Source organism: Danio aesculapii, chromosome 1, assembly GCF_903798145.1.
Source record: "Danio aesculapii chromosome 1, fDanAes4.1, whole genome shotgun sequence".
Classification (NCBI taxonomy): domain Eukaryota; kingdom Metazoa; phylum Chordata; class Actinopteri; order Cypriniformes; family Danionidae; genus Danio; species Danio aesculapii.
In genome coordinates, this window is record NC_079435.1 from 43,241,964 (window position 1) to 43,263,063 (window position 21,100).

General features: G+C 32.7%; 2 protein-coding genes across 2 annotated transcripts; one reads left to right on the forward strand and one right to left on the reverse strand.

The window, feature by feature from the left end:
• Positions 1 to 4,331: 4,331 nt before the first annotated feature.
• ufsp2 (ufm1-specific peptidase 2) lies at positions 4,332 to 16,141 on the forward strand. The gene is made up of 12 exons (XM_056460829.1): positions 4,332 to 4,419; positions 4,943 to 5,018; positions 5,529 to 5,712; positions 5,799 to 5,859; positions 6,119 to 6,273; positions 7,533 to 7,725; positions 9,058 to 9,204; positions 10,727 to 10,891; positions 10,987 to 11,111; positions 12,342 to 12,418; positions 12,957 to 13,081; positions 16,054 to 16,141. The coding sequence occupies exons 1-12, from the start codon at positions 4,417 to 4,419 to the stop codon at positions 16,138 to 16,140; spliced, it is 1,398 nt and encodes a 465-aa protein (XP_056316804.1). The 5' UTR covers positions 4,332 to 4,416; the 3' UTR covers position 16,141.
• A 90-nt stretch (positions 16,142 to 16,231) lies between these two features.
• Positions 16,232 to 20,030, reverse strand: ankrd37 (ankyrin repeat domain 37). The gene is made up of 4 exons (XM_056460843.1): positions 19,904 to 20,030; positions 19,572 to 19,724; positions 19,308 to 19,399; positions 16,232 to 17,888 (listed from the first exon to the last, which is right to left on the reverse strand). The coding sequence occupies exons 1-4, from the start codon at positions 19,925 to 19,927 to the stop codon at positions 17,666 to 17,668; spliced, it is 492 nt and encodes a 163-aa protein (XP_056316818.1). The 5' UTR covers positions 19,928 to 20,030; the 3' UTR covers positions 16,232 to 17,665.
• Positions 20,031 to 21,100: the final 1,070 nt, after the last annotated feature.

Sequence of the window (21,100 nt, forward strand, 5' to 3'; positions counted from 1 at the left end):
AACTGGGTCAAAGACGTCTTTTTTGGTGTCTGCAGATTTAGTCATCAAATTTATGTAAAGTTACATAAGAATTTATTAACTTTGATGTGTTTCATTTACAGTTGAGGACAAAATTTTTAAAGCCCTGCTGTGAAATATTTATTGTTTTTCAAATATTTCCCAAGTGATGTTTGGAGCAAGGAAATTTTCACAGTATTTCCGATCAAATTTTTGTTCTGGAAAAAGTCGTACTTGTTTTATTTTGGCCGTAATAAAGCATTTTTTAACTGTTATTTCAATATTATTAGCCCCCTTAAGCAATAGATATTTAGCAATAATTGCCTTAAGCATTTTTAGGCCTTTAAAAAAATTACACTTTAAGCTAGTGTATTGAAAAAAGCAAAGACAATATTATGTACTGTCTTAATGGCAACTAAATTAGTTATTAAATTTATTGTGCTTTTAAATGTGTTGACAAAATATCTCTGTTAAACAGAACTTGGGGAAAAATATAAAATAATTAAAATTTAACCGGAGTTATATCTGATTTAAACTGTATAATCTTACAGTTATTGAAAAACCTGGTATACAGTAAAAATAATAAAACACATTCTGATGTATGAAAAAATAAATCTATATTACAATTCGATTCTTTTGATCCTCGAAATCCCATTTTTGTCTTTGACCATTATCATTATTATCAGCAGAGAGCATTCTTATTATTATTATTATTATTATTATTATTATTATTATCATTATTATTATTATTAATTGCTTTTAATCAACCTCGGAAACTAGTAATAATTTTTTAGTACACAGTTAAAGTCAGAATCATTAGTCCCCTGTTTATTTTTTTTCCTCCAATTTCTGTTTAACGGAGAGAAGATTTTTTTTCAGCACATTTCTAAACATAATAGTTTTAATAACTCATTTCTAATAACTGAATTATGTTATCTTTGCCATGATGACAGTAAATAATATTTTACTAGATTTTTTTCAAGACACTTAATTCTATACAGTTTAAAGTGACATTTAAAGGTATTATTAGTTTAATTAGGTTAAATAGGCAGGTTAGGGTAATTAGGCAAGTTATTGTATAACAATGGTTTGTTCTGTAGACTATCGAAAAAAATATATAGCTTAAAGGGGCTAATGATTTTGACCATACATGGTTTTTAAAAAAAATTAAAACTACTTTCATTCTAGATGAAATGAAACAAAAAAGACTTTCTCCAAAAGAAAAATGATTATCAGAGATACTGTGAAAATTCGCTAGCTCTGTTAAACATAATTTGGGAAATATTTAAAAAAGCAAAAAAAATTAAAGGAGGGCTAATAATTCTGACTTCTGAATTCTGAAAAAAAAACTGTACGTTTATATTAAAAAGTCAATTCTATCAATTCTTGGAGTATTTGAGATGACTAGATTATCCTTTGCAGGAATCAATCACAAAAGAAAATAAGCTGTTAAGTGCTGTATAACTGGCATTGGTCAACTGAAGGAGGAATTCAAAAACTTGTCATAAACCAGACAAAGAAGACACTGTAGAACTCTTATGGACATTATGCAAAAATCCACATTTACAGACAGCAGTTCACAGTTCACATTAAATTCTGACCCTGCAATTACAGCAAAAGGACCAGAAGACAACTGCAATGCTATGGAGAGCAAGTTTAATGCAGACCCTAAAGACACTGAGCGGCAACTGGCCAGTGCAGCAATCCTTAAGAAAGACATCTTAATGCGAAATAAGAAGGACAATAAAACCATACATAAATCAGGCTTTCATGACTGCAATTTAACAGCTATGCCAACTCATAAGTGTCCATTTGAGCCTTATTTAGAAAAGTACACACAATTGCAGAAAGAAAACCTAGAGGTTAAAAAAAAGCTTAAAAAGATGGAGAAGTATTGCAAGGATTGCGCGACAGAGCTGCAGAGATTTGTGAAGCGCTTTAAGGAATTTAAAAGCATCAACAAAAACCTGGATTCAAAGAACAAACAACTTCTCAACAAAAACCAGCAAATGAGGCAAAGAATTACAGAGGTTTTAAACCAGAACAAACCTCTTTCTGAACATCTGGAGAAAATCACCCAAAGCAAACAACTTGAGAAACAGCAACTTATGGAAACAGCTGTGGACAATGGCTTAGAAGAGCATCCAATGAAAGAAGATTCAGCTAGAATTGAAGAGAAGAAGATGCTTATGCAAGTACAACAAGAAAACCTGATTCTACGAGAAAGACTGGAGCAGAAGAGTCAGGTGATCAAATATGCAGTGAGTAAAGCAGAGAGAGTTCAGACAGAGCTGGACGAAGTGGAAAGCTGTCTGCTCACTTTACAGACTGAGAGAAATTTGCTGCGGCATGAGGTAAAGAGGCTCCATGAGGAATATATCTGCCTTACTAACAGCATCTCAGTGCAGATGAAGAGAAACAGCAACGGTTTCGGCCTCACAGTCTACAACAGCAAAGTCCACTTGTTAAGTGTGCTGAAGGTAAGCTAAATACAGCTGTTATATATATGACTCATTAATTGTTATTTATATTATTTGCTTTATTATATTCTGATAGGAGGACACACAACATAATGGATAAAGAAGACACAGGAGAAAGACGTACAAAAACCTGAAACAATGATTAAGGAATGTTCCTAGATGCTGTCTGTTTTTTTTTATTTTTTATTTTAGAGTTTTGAGTGTTTTTATTTTTCATTAAATTTGTCATTTTACTTCTTCTTCTTCTTTTTATTATTATTATTATTATTATTATTATTATTATTATTATTATTATTATTATTATTATTATTATTATTATTAATATTATTATTATTATTATTATTATTATTATTATTATTTCAATGATTAGTTTTTACTGGTAAAAAAAAGTTAATTACCAATGTTCTGTGACTTAACAGTTAGTTTATTGATATTTCATAATTGAGTTTTTTACTTGTTGTTTTTTTGTTGTTGTTGTTGTTATTATTATTATTATTGTTATTATTATTATTATTATTATTATTATTATTATTATTATTATTTTTATTGTTATTATTATTATTATTATTATTATTATTATTATTATTATTATTATTATTATTATTGTTATTATTATTATTATTATTATTATTATTATTATTATTATTATTATTATTATTGTTGTTGTTGTTGTTGTTATTATTATTGTTATTGTTGTTATTGTTATTATTATTATTATTATTGTTGTTGTTGTTATTATTATTGTTATTGTTATTATTATTATTATTATTGTTGTTGTTGTTGTTATTATTGTTATTGTTGTTATTGTTATTATTATTATTATTATTATTATTGTTGTTGTTGTTGTTGTTGTTGTTGCTGTTAGTATTATTATTATTATTATTATTATTATTATTATTATTATTATTATTATTATTTCAGTGATTATTTTTACTGGTTAAAAAATTAATTACCAATGTTCTGTGATTTAACAGTCTGTTTATTGATATTTCATAACTGGGTTGTTTTACTTGTTGTTTTTTTGTTGCTGTTATTATTATTATTATTATTATTATTATTATTATTATTATTATTATTATTATTATTATTATTATTATTATTATTATTATTTTAATTTATTAATTTCTACCGGTAAAAATGAATTACCAATATTCTGTATGTTAATATGTAGTCTGTTTATTGACATGGCTTCATAAATATAAATTTTTATATTATTAAAATATATGTTGTTGTTGTTGTTGTTGTTGTTGTTGTTGTTAGTATTTTTTTTATTATTAATTTCTACTGGTAAAAAGTTAATTACCAATGTTCTGTGATTTAAAATGCAGTCTGTTTATTGATATGGTTTCATAAGTTTATTATTTTATTTATTTTTTGTTATTTAATGTTGTTGATTTATGTTATTATTAACTACATTTTTTCATGTTATTATTATTATTCAAAATGAAGAATCAAAACTAGTAAAAAAATCATTTATTATTTTCTGTCAATAAATCTGCTTGTCTGTGTATTGATAAGGATTCTTCCTTGTGCTTTTTCTATATCTCACACAGCTAGACTCATTGGCCTTTTTAAGTAAAAACACTTTCATAATAACTTCTACTATATTATTTATATTTACATGTACATGTAACATGATTTTAAAATAACAATTCATATTTACATATAACATTTTAACAGTGTAGCAAAACATTAATTGTTTACTTATGATTCAGTTATTTGTTTATTTTATTTTATTTTATTTTTTTGTACTTTCTATTTATAAATTTATAAATCGAGCAGCCACATTCAGGTCAGCAGGGGGCAGCAAAAGATTGTGTTTTCCCTGTGACGCGACAAAAAAACGAGAAAGAGGTGGACGTGTGTTATGATACGTCATCGAAAATGGCAGCCTCCTCTTGACAGCAGCTGAATTCGATCATAGATCGAGGGAATTAAAATGGTAATAACTTGTTTTAAATCTATTTGTTGATCGAAATATATCCCCTTTCGTTTAAAAGGCTAGTTGCATACGGTGTCGATATAATATGAATTAGTCTACCAGCATATGCTTCTGAGAGAATATAAGTTATTGTAATAAAAACCACGAAATGCAAACCCAGTTATTTTGCTTAACTGGACTAAAGTTGGTTTTATATTCGCACATTAGGACTTCTCCTTAATGATATGGTTTCAGAAAAGTATTCTTTCCAAATTCTAAATAGTGAAATTATGTTAGCAGCCAATGACTATCAAAGTACAACATCGCTCACAGTCAATTAAATAGAGCTAATGTTGTTTTGAAGTCATACTTAGCGATTTCAGAACGAAATATTCAAAGTAGCTTAATAAGCAATATTAGAGACTGCATCACAAGTTGTCACCGTTCAAAAAGGAAGGAATGTGCGAATATAAAACCAACTTTACCTCAATTTCTTTCCTTCAATTTATCCTCTATATAAAACGTTGATCTGTTTTAATTTTAGGTTCATTCCGAAGAGTGCATTATATTCCGGGTGAAGGGAATCTTGGAGTTTGCTTGTCAGCTTGACAATCCAAATGGTAAAGTTCATATTGTTTTGTTAAAGCAGATAAAGATATTAATTTAGTTGTCTTTAATGCAATACATTCATTCATTTTCTTTTCGGCTTAGTCCCTTTATTAATAAGAGGTCGCCACAGTGGAATAGCCACCAACTTATCCAGCAAATATTTTGCGCAGCGGATGCCCTTCCAGCTGCAACCCATCACTGGGAAATTCCCATACACTCTCATTCACGCACATATACACTACGGACTAGCGCATGTCTTTGGAATGTGGGGGAAACCCTTGTACCCGGAGAAAACTTATGCGAACATGGGGAGAACATGCAAACTCCACACAGAAATGCCAACTGAACCAGCCGAGGCTCGAACCAGCGACCTTCTTTCTGTGATGTGACAGTGCTAACCACTGTGCCACCGAGCCACCCTTAATGCAATTCATCTAGAAATAAAAATGAATTAGTGTTATGAATAAGATGTCTTCAGTTATTTTGTGTCATTATTTATTATTTATTTTCTTTTTTTGCAGGAGCACAAAGTGATAACACCATATCAAAAAGTTTTCAGAACCTCCGATCAAAAGTATCATCCAAAAATATCGTTTTCACTGTCAGTAACAGTCCGATATTAATATGGCCAAACATGGGGTTCCAGTCAAGCATGGAAAGCTTGACAGAAGCATCAGCATGTGGAGACATTTTGCAGTATATAGAGTGAGAATTCTTATATATTCCAAGTTTATTCTTCATTCATTGTGTATTATAAGAGTATTAAGATTGTTTCTTTTTGCTTTTCGTAGATCAGATGATGGTGGGAACAAGAAGTCATCAAAAAAGAAAGATAAGAAAAGATCCGGACCTGTGAGAACCTTTTCCTTGAATACCGGTCCTGAAGGGCTGGTTTCCTGCATAGTTTAGCTCCAACTTCCTTCAACACACCTGCCTGGAAGTTTCTAGTATACCTAGAAAGAGCTTGATTAGCTGGTTTAGGTGTGTTTAATTGGGGATGGAACTAAACTATGCAGGACACCTCCAGGACTGAGTTTGGACACGTCTGATTTAAAGCATTGTGACCATTAACTTTTGTGACATTAACTATCTGCTGCCTGTGTTTCTGTAGACTGTAGTGAATATGAAGCTGTTGTTTGAGGTCACTGATCCTGCTGGGAATGAAGCTCCTAGTCTGATGCGAATGAGTTCACAGCACCACAGTGTGAAGATGCCACTGCCTTTAGACTGTGTTTATTCTGTGAGCGCTGATGAGAGCTTGCCAACGTGAGTGACTTATCGTTCTTAAAGGTCCCGTGAAGTGCTTTGAATTGTGCATTTTTTATTAGATGTTTGACGTAATTGCAACTGAAAAATTAAGAAAGGGTGGGACAAGAAAGAGTAGCTCCGCCTTTTTTAAAAAACAGCCAATAGAATAGCGTTTTGTTTTTATTACTTACATACTGGACACTGCAGTTTAAAGATTGTGTTAAGAATTGCAAACATTTTTTAAATTACAAGTGTAACCCACCGGTGATACTGCACCCAACCTGGTCTGAGCTTGGATCGAACCGGCGATTCTTTGCATGGGAGTTGGTTGCTCTAACAAGGAGGCTAAAGGCCATGACCTCTAGCATCTGTCACTAGAGCACCTTTAGAGATCAGGGGAGTGAGGTTTACCTGCATAGCACTTCACTAGCTGGCCTCCTTTACACTCACCCACCTAAACCTCACTCCCATCCCGGACGAGCCCCCACTTGTAACCCATCGGTGCTACTGCTCCCAACCCGGTCTGAGCTGGTATCGAACTAGCGATTCTTTGCATGGGAGTTGTTTGCTCTAACAAGAAAGCTAAAGGCCATGGCCTCTAGCGTCTGTCACTAGAGCACCTTTAGAGGTCAGATGAGTAAGGTTTACCTGCACAGCACTTTGTTAGCTGGCCTCCATTACACATATTTCATAAAATGTTGTGTTTTTATATTCTAAAAAGCTTTATTTTATTGAATATGTGTCTGTTTGCTTGTATTTCTAGCTCAAAAATCTTAACATGGAATTTAATAGGTTTAAATTGTTTTTCTTTTCTCTTTTTGACATATTAGACTCCAGATTGAATTTTGGGTGTTTCTTTTATCTCTCCATAATTTGTAGAATAAAGTGTACATAATCACCCAAATTATGTATGAATTAATCCCTTTCTAAAAAAAAAAACTTCAGAATATAGAAATGAACTAAACTGTGTATTATGTCTCCAAGTGCTGCTGAAGTGGAGATTTCTGACTAGGAGAAAGAAACCATTCTGAAAAAATGGCCTTTGAAAATATGAATGTATTTGACATCTACAAAAAAAAAGATAAAATGCAAGAAAATAAATATTTGAAATTGTACTTTTTAGAGATTTTCTTTATATTATAATGACAAAACACTTTATGAAAAGCCAAAAAGTAAATATGAAATATGTTTCTACTAATGACATTTTTTTTTTCGTCACAGTCTCGTTTTTAATGACACTTTCATTAGTATGTATCTCTCTCTGTGTGATTGTTTAGTGTCTTTACAGGTCTGGTAGAGGCGTTAAATAAGCAGATAGCAGATATGGAGGAGGTGGTGCTCCGGTATAGGAAGGGCTCCTCTTTCCTGGTGCCACAGCCATTTCACTTTCAGCTACCCAAACCAGCTGGACTTACCACTGTGATTTACCCTGCAGGAGTGCCAGACAGCCAGCTACAGGCCATCAGAGAGGCAAGAAATCCAAAGATTCAGATGATTTCATGGAAGAAAAAGAAGTTGAATAGGAAATGGTATATACAGTTTAAGTCAGAATTATTAAACCCCCTGAATTATTAGAGAATTTTCTAAATTATTGAATTTTCTTGCTCTGTTAAACCCCATTTGAGAAATATTTTAAAAAGAAAAAGGTAAATAAAAGAGGGTCTAATAATTCTGACTTCAACTGTTTATAGAGTCAACATAATATAGAATAGACAAAATAGTATTTTACATTTATATGTACAGTGCTGACCCCTCACAAATCTCTCATTTAAATGAATAACTTCTATAGGATTTTTCACAATATTGTTTGTCCAAATACATTAGATTAGTGAATACTGAAGCCAAATCTGGAGCTAATCTCTCAAAATAACTTATGATAACGGTCCAAAAATTTGTAGCCCAAAATTTTTGTGTTATATGTTTATTGGAAAAACATAAAATAAAAATTTAAAAAGAGCAAAAACCAAGAGAAACAAGAAATACTATATAAAATGTTATTGAAATTTTGTATTTAGCATGAACATAGTATTTTGCATAAGTTTAAATATATTGTCTTTCCATTTCTAAAGATGTTTGGTGACTAAAATATAATTTGGATAAATATATTTATTTAATAAATCTGTTTTGTTCAAATGCACCGAAAATATATGACCTATATTCACTGACAAATGGATAAAAATATACATTTTCAAAATGGGGTGTACTCAGTTATGCTAAACAATGTACATATATATGTATTAGGCCTGGGCAATTAATTGTGAATAAACTAAAACCAAAATTCACAACCTATAACATAGGGACATAATTTCCTCATGTCAGTTATTTTGTTTTTTATTCATATTCTTTCTCTTTAAAAACAAACTACCATGTGTGAACAGAGAGTTTCACTGACAGAGCTGTAAGCATGTTGTTCATTTAACCATCTGATAGGCTGATAGGCCATAAACTGTAAAATATGTAAAAAGAAATTAAATAAATAGTTTATTTTTGAAGAACCAGATGAATAAACCTTTCAAAATTAAAATATAATATTAATTAGATGCTATGGAAAGTCACAGTTGGTTTCGTACATTACAGTCATCATGGGATTTATAGAACAGAATAGCATAGAAGAATCATAAAGAATGTAGTATAAGTGTTAGACAATTAAGTGTTGATTCTGGTGAGCATAAGAAGATTTTTAAATGTGCACAAAATATTAATCTGAGCCCACACAGTATCCTTATAATGCCACAACTAACAGTTTATTGATAATCCATGTGTGATTTTTATCTAAAACAAGACGGCTTCCTTTGTTTCTAGGATCTGCACAGGAAGTTTGAGTTGTCAATCGACAAGCCATACCTGCGACGCGCCAATGCCTTTCATTTCCCTGATGAGGCCTATAAAGACGGTTACCTCCGTAATCCCCACATGCACCTGAACCCACCTAACATTGAGGATGCTAAGGTGAGGTTGTGATTTATAGGAATAATTCATCCAGAAAGTGAAATGGATAGTTCACGCAAAAAGGACAATTCTGTCATTTACTCAGTCTTGACTTACATACCAATTGGATTTTTTTTCTGTTGAACACAAAAAAAATATTTTGAAGGCTGTTGAAAACCTGTAACCATTGACATCCATATAGGAACAATAAAAACTATGGAAGTCAATGGTTACAGGTTCTCAACATTCTTTAATAACATTTATTTTGTGTTCAACATATAAAAAAAAAACTCAAACTGGTTTGGAACAAGTCAAGTTTTTTTTGGGTGATTATTGGGTGAACTACCTTGAGTTATTTCAAACCTGCTTCCTTGTTGTTATTATTGTTTACCTTTATTGGAATACAGAAGAATTGAAGCTCAAAATAAGACAAAACACACCAGTATGTAAGAAATTGGTTCCTCACAACATTTTATTGTTTTTTTCCCAGAGTGCCCACAAAAGGTCCTAAAAAGCCTTAAAATGTCTTTAAATTTAAATTTAAAATATTAAATTAACAAAACAAAATTCTAGGCCTTAAAAAGTCTTAAATTCAGTTAAATATGATTTTGAAGGTCTTAAATAATTCTTAACAGGTCTTAATTTTCCTTTGTTAATGTAAAGCTATGCAATTGGTACACCCAAAAATCCATCTAAAGAAAAATGAGACGCATTCAAAAACAAAACAAAAAAAAGTGGTAGCTTAAATAAATAATGTGTCAGTGCTTATTTGGTAAGGGATTCATCGGAATAAACAGCAAAAGTCAGTCTAAGGCACTTGAAAAATGTGGGAAATTTTATTTTTAATATAAAAAATTATTTTAAAAATGTTGACATTTAAAATATGTGGCTAAGAAATAACAACATTTGAATTTAAATGGGGCAGCATCCCACATATGTTTTAATACATTCATAACCGTCTTTTACCGTCATGCTTTAAAAAAAAAACGCTGAAATAAAAACCGCTAAACTTCGCTATCTATAATTCATAATAACAACTCCTGTATAGAAGTCCCACAACATTCTGTCACTTGATGACACTCAAATCCCATGTCAGAAAAGTCTAGTGGCTGAGAATGAGCTTTTTACAGTGTCTGCTATAATGTTAATATTGTTTTCTTGTGTTTACATAGATGAATATGGCCAGGGTGTAAATGCACAGTACAGTTACGATCTCATTGCCACATTAGATCATTATGATATCATGATATCATTGCCTTCAGTGATTTTTCTGAAGATAAATACCAAATAATAACACAACTGGAATAACTACAGCAGTCGTGATCGTCTGATCTCATATGAAGCAAGAGCTTAGAGATGACGTGTACAGGTGCTGTAGTATTGTCCCATTTCTTAAGGGTAAATTTTGAAGCCCTTCCCTTTCACACTCTGTTTGAAGGGGTAGGGGTACAAAAATAGAATTGGGATTGGGCCTTAGTGTTCAAAATCTGTGACTTCCAATAGTAAAGATGAACCATTGACACTTTCTATTGTCTCTCTGTAGCTGTATCTAGTGCAGGGTGTATACAGTTATCACCACTACATGCAGGATCGTGTGGATGACGATGGCTGGGGATGTGCATATCGTTCCCTTCAGACCATCTGCTCCTGGTTCCAGCAGCAAGGATATGTGGAGACGGCTGTTCCCACACACATGCAGATCCAGCAGGTAAGCCACAGTAAACCATCAATGGATGTAACGGTGTTAAAGTTATGTGGTCTACTTGTATGGATTTAAAAGAAACCTTACATTTGGTTTGGCAGGCTCTTGTGGATGTTGGGGATAAAGAGGCACGGTTTGTGGGTTCACGTCAGTGGATCGGCTCCATTGAAGTTCAGGCTGTCCTTAACCAACTGTTGGGCGTCACCTCAAAGATCATGTTTGTCAGGTACCAAAGATGTTTTCTATTTAGGGTGGTGTTTTCCTTTTTTTTTTTAATTCTGGCAAATGCTGTTTACAGGGCTTCCACAGGTCATGGAATTTCTGGAATATCAATGGAATTTTAAAAAGGTTAATTCCAGACATTAAAAGTCATGGATTTAAATTTTTTTTTCATGGAATATTGTGGATTTTTTGTCAAATTTTGTTTTAAATTTATCAGAATGTAATTTTTCTATACAGTGGGGTTTTTTTTAGCACGTTGTTTCATGTGTTTTACCCATTGTTATGGTTTGTATTTTTCCCATGCTAATTTCTTCCTTTTCAGATTTTCAACTGGCAATCAAATATATTAAAACAATATGATTAAAAATACAGTTTAAAATATTAAGCAGAATACAGTTGAAGTCAGAATTATTAGCCCCCCTAAATTGTTAACCCCCATGTTTATTTTCCCCCAGTATCTGTTTAACGAAAACGGATTTTTTTTCAACACATTTCTAAACATAATAGTTTTAATAACTCATTTCTAATAACTGATTTTTTTTATCTTTGTCATGATGACAGTGAATAATATTTTCCACTATATTTTTTAAGACATTCTATACAGCTTAGTGACATTTAAAGGCTTAACTAGGTTAATTAGGTTAACTAGGCAGGTTATGGTAATTAGGCAAGTTATTGTATAATGATGGTTTGTTCTGTATACTATCGAAAAAATGTTTAGCTTAATATGGATAATAATTTTGTCCTTAAAATGGTGTTTAAAAATTTAAAAACTGCTTTTATTCTAGCCAAAATAAAACATATAAGACTTTCTCCAGAAGAAAAAAATATTATCAGACATACTGTGAAAATTTCCTTGCTCTGTTAAACATCATTTAGGAAATATTTATAAAAGAAAAACAAAATCAAGAGGGAGCTTATAATTCTGACTTTAACTGTAAGTAGTTTTGCTTTGCTACAAAGTATAATGGAAGTCAATGAGACCAGAAGTCTTCACACATTTGAGTTCTAATGGCCATGGTGCACTTGTGTGAAAAATAAGGTGGATAGGTTATGAAAATTCAGCTTTATAGTTTTAAATCAGGGAAAAGTCAGGGAATTTGACATTTGGCTTACAGTGGGAACCCTATGTGTAGTGCCTTTTGAGCCTTAAACATAACAAAACCATATGCACTGTTATACTAAAATAGGTTTACAATAAAAGTTTCTAAAAGGTTTGAATTTTCTGTTAAAGTCAGGGATCTGAGCTGGCAACCAAGGGCAGGGAGCTAGCCAATCATTTCCAGACTGAAGGAACACCTGTCATGATTGGTATGTTAACATTTTATATTTAACGGTTGACTAGATGGTACAGAAAGTTACATTATCATGATTAACTATTGATCTAGCATACAGTACTTGTATCTTATAATATTCACTTCCATTCAAAGGATCTGGGGTCAGTACATTTTAATATTGTCATGTCATAATTGTAATATCAGAGAGCAGGTTCATTAAAAGAAAAAAAACATGTGTAAAATGTGTTTCTGAGTGGAGGTGACCCAAAATTATGGAGCATGTCATAATTACAAATCAACAATTTTTAATAAATATACTGAGTGCAAGATGTAGCCCGATAAGCACACATTTCTTTTATTATATCTTCTTTTTTCACTTAAAATATTACTGTGTGCTTGTTGTTTTATATAGAATGTTATTTATATTGTAAAATGGCTTCTCTTTACAAGATCATATAGTATTTCTAAATGGGGGAAAAATTATTGAATGTGAATGATGGTTCACATTGCTTCTTTTTCCGTGATTTGTTGTTTTCCTGTTTTATTTCTATTAATTATTTCTTCCTGACCAGGCGGGGGAGTACTTGCGCACACCATTCTAGGTGTAGCGTGGAGTGAGAACACTGGAGAAATACGTTTTCTTATCCTGGACCCTCATTATACTGGTGGAGAGGACTTGCAGATCATTACTGACAAGGTACATTTGACGACAACACTAGTCTAGCATTTTGTTTTGATGAGGTAAACTTTCTGCTCTGTCTTGCTGAAAAATAACCTCTTTCAATACATACAACTATAATTATCTTAAGTGTTCTTCCATTATACCAAGATATACATGGAATTTTAAGTGTTACAAATGTGCTTTAAAACATCAGTTAATTGTACAGCATCGGTTGGAATACACGCAGTATGTAGGCTAAATATAAATAGGTTTTGCGGTACCTAGAGTTTCTGTCAAGGGTAATTTCACCATAAAATGAAAATGTGCTTTTAATTTACTTACCCTTAGGCCATCTAAGATGTATTTTCTTAGTCAATAGATGTATAATCGAAGAGTTATCTAAAATCATGCTCCTCTGTGATTCATACAATGGAAGTCAATGGAAAAGAACATATTGGCAAAACTAAATCAATGCATTAAAGAACCACTATTATGGGTTTTTTAAAATGACCTTCCATGTGGTGTGTTACACAGATCTAAGTGAAGTGAAATATCCAGCTAAAGCCTAAATCTGAAAGTGCCCCGTATTTAAAACTATTGATTCATCTATAAAAGAGTCGACTCATAGTGGTTCGAATGAATCGTCGGGGGTAACAAATCCTTAGCCGTCGATACGGAACTCAAGCCCCACCCATTTGTTGTGCGTGCAGACCTGGGAAAATTGAAACCCCTGCCCACAAACACTGTAGAAAGAAAAAGAGGAAGACAAACAATGTAGCAGATCCCGGTTGAATCAAGTCATGTAGATGCTATGCTCTGAAGTGTGAGAGAAAGTTAGTGTTATTTTCCCTACCCAAAGATGAGGCTGTGAAGAGTCAGTGGTTGAAGTTTATTTTTGCAAAAATACCTCAGCAATATAGCCCCAACCTTGTGCTGTGTTCCCATCATTTTTCTGACGAGTGCTTCAGCAATCTACATGCTTACAACAGGGGATTCATCGGCCGTTTGTTAAAGGAAGGATCAGAATTGATTATTGATGTATGGGACTTGACTACTACTCAGAGCTTGACAGGAACTTTACAGTACACAGTTCATGGATCAGTAAGTGTGATTAAAATGGTTGCCTACTATTTTTTCTAGCTTGCAAATTATCTATTTAATTGTTTTTTATTACTTGTAACCGCTTGTACTGTATTTGGTCAACTCTTTATATTCTCATATCGCATCTAAAACCACGTTGAAAACGTGACACGTGCTAATTTGTTTACGGATTTAAATGCGTTTGTGAGCTCACGATCCACTGCTGTTTTCCGGTGCTATAGCCACCGTCAGCTGTTCCTACACACGTGCGGCAGTCAAGTTTCAAAACAGTTCAGCTTTTGCCACTGTGTGGGTTAATACTGAAAGTGTGTCATAGTTAAGAATAGAGCATTATGCTGGTGTTAAACTGCACTGCTTTAATGCACTCCTGCATTAGGCTCACACATACACTCTGACTACTTCAAAATTGTTGATAAGCTGTGGTGAGTATTTCTCTCTGTGTCACGCTGAACGCAGTCAACTAATCACAACAGACTGGGTCAATGGAACAATCAGTGCAGATTAGCATTGCACTAAGGAGAGATTTGGAACAAATGAATCGCTGAACGAATCATATGGGAGTCGTTGGGATAATTAGGTAAAGATAAATGCACATTATAATACAATGAAAGTGTTTTTTGACCCCCCCCCCCCCTTTTTTTATGCATAATAGGAGCTCTTTAAGTTCTCATGAAGTGAAACATATATTTAATCATATCATAAGAACTATAGGATTTAATTTTGTTGTGCCTGTATACGTCACATTATAGGATATGACTTCAAGAGAGTTTAAAACATCTGGCCACAAAAAATTTAAATTCTGGAAAGTGTAACAAAAATTAATTGTATTTATTTATATGGAGTTAATCAGATTTATGCAAAAAAAATGTTTCTTGGAATTTTTGTCTTGTTTCTGGTCCAAATATCTCTAAATATATACATTTCATACCAAAAACAAGATAATTTTACTTACCCAGCTGGCACAAAATTTTGCTTGCTTTAAGGAAAAACTCAATATAGGACAATATAAACAATACTCAATCTAAGAGATTTTTTTGACATTTGAACTAGAAAGGAGTCAAAGCAAAGCATTTTTTGCATTGTGATTATTCCATTTCTGTACGTCAATACTGTCAGACTCCATAAAAGGTCCAATAGAGCTATTCAAACCATCTTGTGAAACTATTCATATTGCAATATATATCACAGAAAAAAAAATGCATTATCAGATTTTTCCAATAAAAAAGTAAAAAAAAAAATAATATGTATAATTGACATCTTGAATTAGGGCTGCATGATATTGGAAAAAACTGACATTGCAATATTTAGTTTCTTCGATTATATATTGTGAAATCAGAATATAATTTCAGAAGATGACTCTACTTGGAAAGAATTCATAATTTTACATTGATTGGGTTAACTTTGTTGGCAAGTGCATCTGTATCAAATATATATATTTGATAATTTTGTATATATGAAATAAATTATTAATAGAATTTAATTAAATAAATGTAATTAATATAAATGTAAATAAATATAATAAATTAAATAAACAGCACTTTATGGATTCCACTAGAGTTTAACAGTATTGAGGTATAAAAAGTCAATAATCTAATGTAAAATAAGACTGTAGTCTTCATTGTATAAATAAACAATTCATCTTTGTTGAAGTGGGAAATTTCTTAATTTCTTATTCACTTATTCACTCGAGACCCTACGATGTGACTTGCAGATTCACACATTGCAATATTGATGCTGAAACGATATATTGTGCAGCTCTATCTTGAATGACCTGAAAGTTAATGTTTAGTAATTTGGTGAACTATCCTTGTAAAATCGAATTACTATTAGTCTAACGATAACTTTAGTGTTAGCATTTTTCTTTTTTAATTGGGTTATATGTTAATGGGGTTTGTGGTTTTTTTCAGGGATGGTGTGGATGGAAGGGCCCAGATTTCTGGGATCAAAATGCCTATTACAACCTCTGCCTTCCCCAGAGAACCAAGACCATCTGAGTCACGTGCATGACACTTATTCGGTCTGGTTCATCCTGTGAATTGCTGAAATCACAGGAAGTCTCATTGTTTCAATAAGTGCAACTACACATTTCTCTGTAAGAAGTGATTTATTATTCATTGTACTTACAATGTTTTAACATCCATTCCTATTTTAACATCCTCTTTGAGTCACGCTAAAGTTACTAGTTACAGTAATGATGTTCTGTAAGGATTACCATGGATGATATTAATAACATAAAATATTTTGTGACAAGTTCCTCATAATAACAAAATATCTCTGCAACATATTCAAAAGAAAACACATTCTGCACTTCAATAAAATGAACAGCAGCTAAATTATCACCAGAAAACAACACAAAAAAATCTCCTTACTCAATGATTTGTTGCAAAGTCTCTTAACTTTGATAGTCTCTGACTTTTCTCAGATGTTTCCACAGCATACTTTACATTTTGATGCAGATTTCTTTCATTTCTGCCACAATATATGTCCTGTTTTCCTTTAGTTGACCAAAAAGATCTCCTAATTTAATGGGTTTTTTTTACCTTAAGAGAGTTATTGTCCATCAAAATTCTGTATTTTTTTCATTCATTTAAAAAAAAAAAAACATTATCAGAGATGTAACCAACTTACAAGCTACGAGTTAAATCACAACTTTACAAACTCTTATATGAAGAGCTGACTATGAGACAAAAAGACAAATGCATAAGATAAATAACTACAATCATTGCAATTGTAGCATTGCAAATGACATCATCAAATAAAAAAGTAAAAAAGTACAGACAAATATAAAACTAAACAATTGATTTAAAAGTTGCTGCTTGTATTTATATGACCCATGGTCTGTTTTTGGTGCTTTTTGTCCCTGGATCTCTGATTGGTGTAATTTTTCTGCACAGCATCATGGGTAATGTAGTTTTTCAACACTGTTCCACTACTTTAAACAATTATAAGTCAAACTAATGCAAATGAGTTTTTTTTTAACTAAAGTATAGACAGTCAATGAGCTATCTTCAAAGATTTGTTCAAGTCTATTTCTAAGTGGAGAAAATAATTGGAGTTTCTACTTCCAGAACCCAGCTATTGCACTCTATTAAGGTCGACAGCAAGTGGTTTGTCTTCTGTTTAGCATCCACTCATTTTGACAGTCCCTACCAATGCGAACTGACTGTCATAAAACTCTGAAAGTACTTCAGTTGACATCAGAGTAATTGGTTCACAAGATGCATGTGATCCTAATTAGTGTTACACTCTTTCCAGTCAGAAACCCAGAAGTTGTGATCTTCTCTTCCTCTTTTGTCTCTGTTCTGCATTGACTGGTATAAAGTGCACCAGTGTCAATCATTCCTTTTCAACTTGAGGCTCCACATCACTGACCCCAGACAAGAATCATCTGATCTTCAGTGCTGAGGATACAGTAGGCTCATTTCCAAGGGCATACTGATACATCTGTTTACCATTCCACTCCAGCAATGGTTAAACCACCTGTTATTTTAAAGACCTCTGTCTTTATGAGACCTGTATTCACCAGTCCCGTGCCCTCTTCCCATCTTGGGCACCGGAGGCTGTGTAGCCTCTCTTCTGTCCTGCGATAGTGCTGGTCAACACACGTCGTTCACTGAGGGATGATGATGAAGCTTTCTTCAAGTCCTGCGTTCTTCGATGCATGTTCAAAAACCTTCCGCATTCCTCATACCCACAAGACCATGCAATATCCTCCGGAGTTTGTCCAGCGTTGTTGCAAATGCTGAATGAAAAAAATATATGTATTAGGGATCTGCTCATAAGGTTGAAATCTACTGAATTTTCTTTTAATTAAGTATACTATCTATGTCAATGCGACGCAGAAGATATTCATGTGCACTCTGGGAGGATCTGAACCGCTTCTATTTTATTATTGTTTGTTAATTTATACACCGCTAAGAAAATTCATACAAGATAGTTTAAATGAGTTGTTTTTTAGAAAGGGATTGAGAGTTCTCATATGGTGTTAGCCTAAGTTGATTAAAATATCATTTCAAAAGTTTGGGACTAGCAAGATTTAATTTTTTAATTTAGCAAGGACAAATTATATTGATCAGTAATGAGTGTAACGATATCTTTTCTTACAAAACATTCTCTTTTTAGTAAATGGGCTTTTGAACTGCCTTTATCAATGAATATGAAAATGCACCATGGTTTCCTCAAAATTACTAAGCAGCTGTTTTCAACACTGTAAATAATAAATAAGAAATATTTATTTAGAAGTAACCATGTTAGAATGATTTCTGAAAAAATTTGATACCTAAAATTGGAGTAATTTAGCTTTGCCATCACTTAAATAAAATGTTTAAATATATTATCATAAAAACACTTATAAATTGTAAAACTTTATTAACAGAACAGATTATCAAATAGATCTACTTAAAGGGATAGTTCACCCAGCCCCCGAAAAAATCCTTACTATTTACTTGCACACTCAGAAATAAATGTATGAGAGCGGTCACTGGGGTGGTACCATTTCAAAAGGTATGCATTTGTAACTAAAGGGTCCTTATTAATACCTGAAGGTTACAAAGTAGTACATAAAAAAGTACAAAAGTGTACCTCTTGAAATGTTTAGGTACCAATACATGCCTTTGAGATACCAATATGGACCCTTTAAGTAGAAAAGTGTACCTTTAGAAAAGGTACCACCCTAGTGACAGCTTTCGTACCTTTATTTCTGAGAGTGCACTCAAGAGGTTATAAACTTTATGCATTTCTTTCATAAATCAAACAGCCATTGACATCCATAGTAAGAACAACAACAAAAAGATACTATGCAAGTCAAGGGCTGTTTTTCCCCCAACACTGCAATATATGTGAATTCAACAGAAGAAAGAATCCAATTTGGAACGAGTTAATATTTCATTTTTGGGTCAACTACGCCTTATCAAAACAAATTTAAAAACATTGGTGAATATGAGAAATATTTAAGAAATCTACATGCTAATTGAATTATTTTCGTTTTCTACATTTTGATATCTAATAACATACAATACCTTATGTGAGACAAGCCAGCTAATACAAGTGTTTAACAATTTAACCGTTTGGAACGTTCGAAACAGAAATACCTCTCACCCACCCACCCACCTACACACACACACACACACACACACACACACACACACACACACACACATACCCAAACTGTGCATTCTTGGCCATCAACACACTGATACACTCCAAACTGCCCGATCTTGCTGCTTTATGCATGGGTGTCTCTCCACTTGCGTCCTGAAGAAAATAAACAAATGTTAATTGGAAAAAAAACGAACGTAACCATATAGATGGATTATCTCGAATGTAACAATCAAGAGCAGAAGCTGCAGGTATCTACAAGTTTGAAAAAAATTGTGTTGAAATCTCTCTCTCTCTCTCTTTATTTATTATTATTATTATTATTTACCTGCTGGTTTGCATCCACGCCTGTTTGGAGGAGCCAAAGCAAGCAGAACGCCTGACCTCCACATGCGGCGAGATGCGCTGGAGACTGTCCGGGACCATCCAAACCTCCATTCACTGCGAATCCGCTTTCAAACAAATCACTCATGCAGTCCAGCTGAATGCAATTAAAAAAGCCACGTTCATAACTTGTGTATTTATTTTTTTAGTAAACAAATTAGATATTGTTTTGAAAAAATATCTTAAATATTTAAATCAGCACATATTAGGTGCTTGGTTAAAATTCTTTGTAGGCTAAATCTATAATATATATGATTTTTTATTAAATTAACTTACCGACTCTGTCTCAAGCAAAAACATGATGCACTGTCTGGTCAATTCCTCAAGTAATAAATAGCTCCGATGTTTGTCAGGGCTGCTCTTCTGTTGGTTCTGCAATCAAACAAGCACACATGCGTTTACAATAAAAAGGAGAAGCGCAGAGCCCTGTTTAGACCACGTGATTCATTGATACTGACCAATCAGGATCAAGAAGGGGCAGACGGGGTCACGTGACCGTTCATCAATCCTCCTACAGCTCGAAAGCAAGCTATGCAGTTCCACACGTAGGCACTTTGTTCATCACTTCACACATACTCACGTACTCGATACTTTGTTTATAAAGTAGTTAGCAGAAGAGCTGTTGTTTACATTACGATGCTCCAAAAAGTATTTGTCTTAACTGGCGAGTAAAACAAAATTCAACTGGTAATTTTATTTTAGGATTTGGTAAGACTATGGTGCTTGTAAACCGTTTGTTTGTTTGTTTGTTTGTTTGTTTGTTTGTTTGTTTGTTTGTTTGTTTAACTGACTCGTTCTCATAATTTTTTTTATTAGGCTGTTTTATAATGTTTTATAATTATTTTTAAATTATTTATGCTTTTAAGAAATTATTACATTTGCTAAAAGAAATAAGATAAACTGCATTTTTAATTCCATTACAAATTATGATTAAAATAATAAATAGGCAAGGCAAGATAATTTATCTAGCACATTTCATACAAAATTGTAATTCAACTTGCTTTACTTAAACAAGAATAATAAAAATATAATATGCAAGTATAAGAAATAAAAACAACCAAGTATTTAATTATTAAAAACAGATTAAAAATGTGTAAAACAGGTTTAAAATAAATGAAACGGAAGTGGTAAAGACTTACAAACGATTTATAGTGCATAATATACAATTTGTAGAAATATAAACTTTCATTGTGGCAGCAGCAGTTTGCGTTGTTCCTTGCTTGGTTGTTTACAAGTTTAGATGTTCACAATTTGTATTTTAACGTAAAGGGGCAGCATCTGGATAGGAAAAACTTTCATGTCTGGCTTTGCATGGTGTGAGGATGATGAATCTGCCACGGCATTTGTGTCAACATGAAAGAGGCTTTGAGGGAAGGTTATGTGCTGCGTGCCTACAATCTAGCAGAATTGCAGCCTTTATACTGAGCTGGCAGCAGCATCATTGAACATGCACAGTGGTCACGTACTGTCTGG

Bases quoted from the DNA above. Each gene is read 5' to 3' on its own strand.
- ufsp2 (XM_056460829.1), top strand. The intron at 5,860-6,118 runs GTGAGAACCTTT...GTGTTTCTGTAG, and splicing joins ATAAGAAAAGATCCGGACCT to ACTGTAGTGAATATGAAGCT. The intron at 10,892-10,986 runs GTAAGCCACAGT...TTGGTTTGGCAG, and splicing joins CACACATGCAGATCCAGCAG to GCTCTTGTGGATGTTGGGGA.
- ankrd37 (XM_056460843.1), bottom strand. From the start codon at position 19,927: ATGTTTTTGCTTGAGACAGAGTCG. The intron at 19,400-19,571 runs GTAAATAATAAT...TATTTTCTTCAG, and splicing joins GCGTGGATGCAAACCAGCAG to GACGCAAGTGGAGAGACACC. The intron at 17,889-19,307 runs GTATGTGTGTGT...TTTTTCATTCAG, and splicing joins GCCAAGAATGCACAGTTTGG to CATTTGCAACAACGCTGGAC.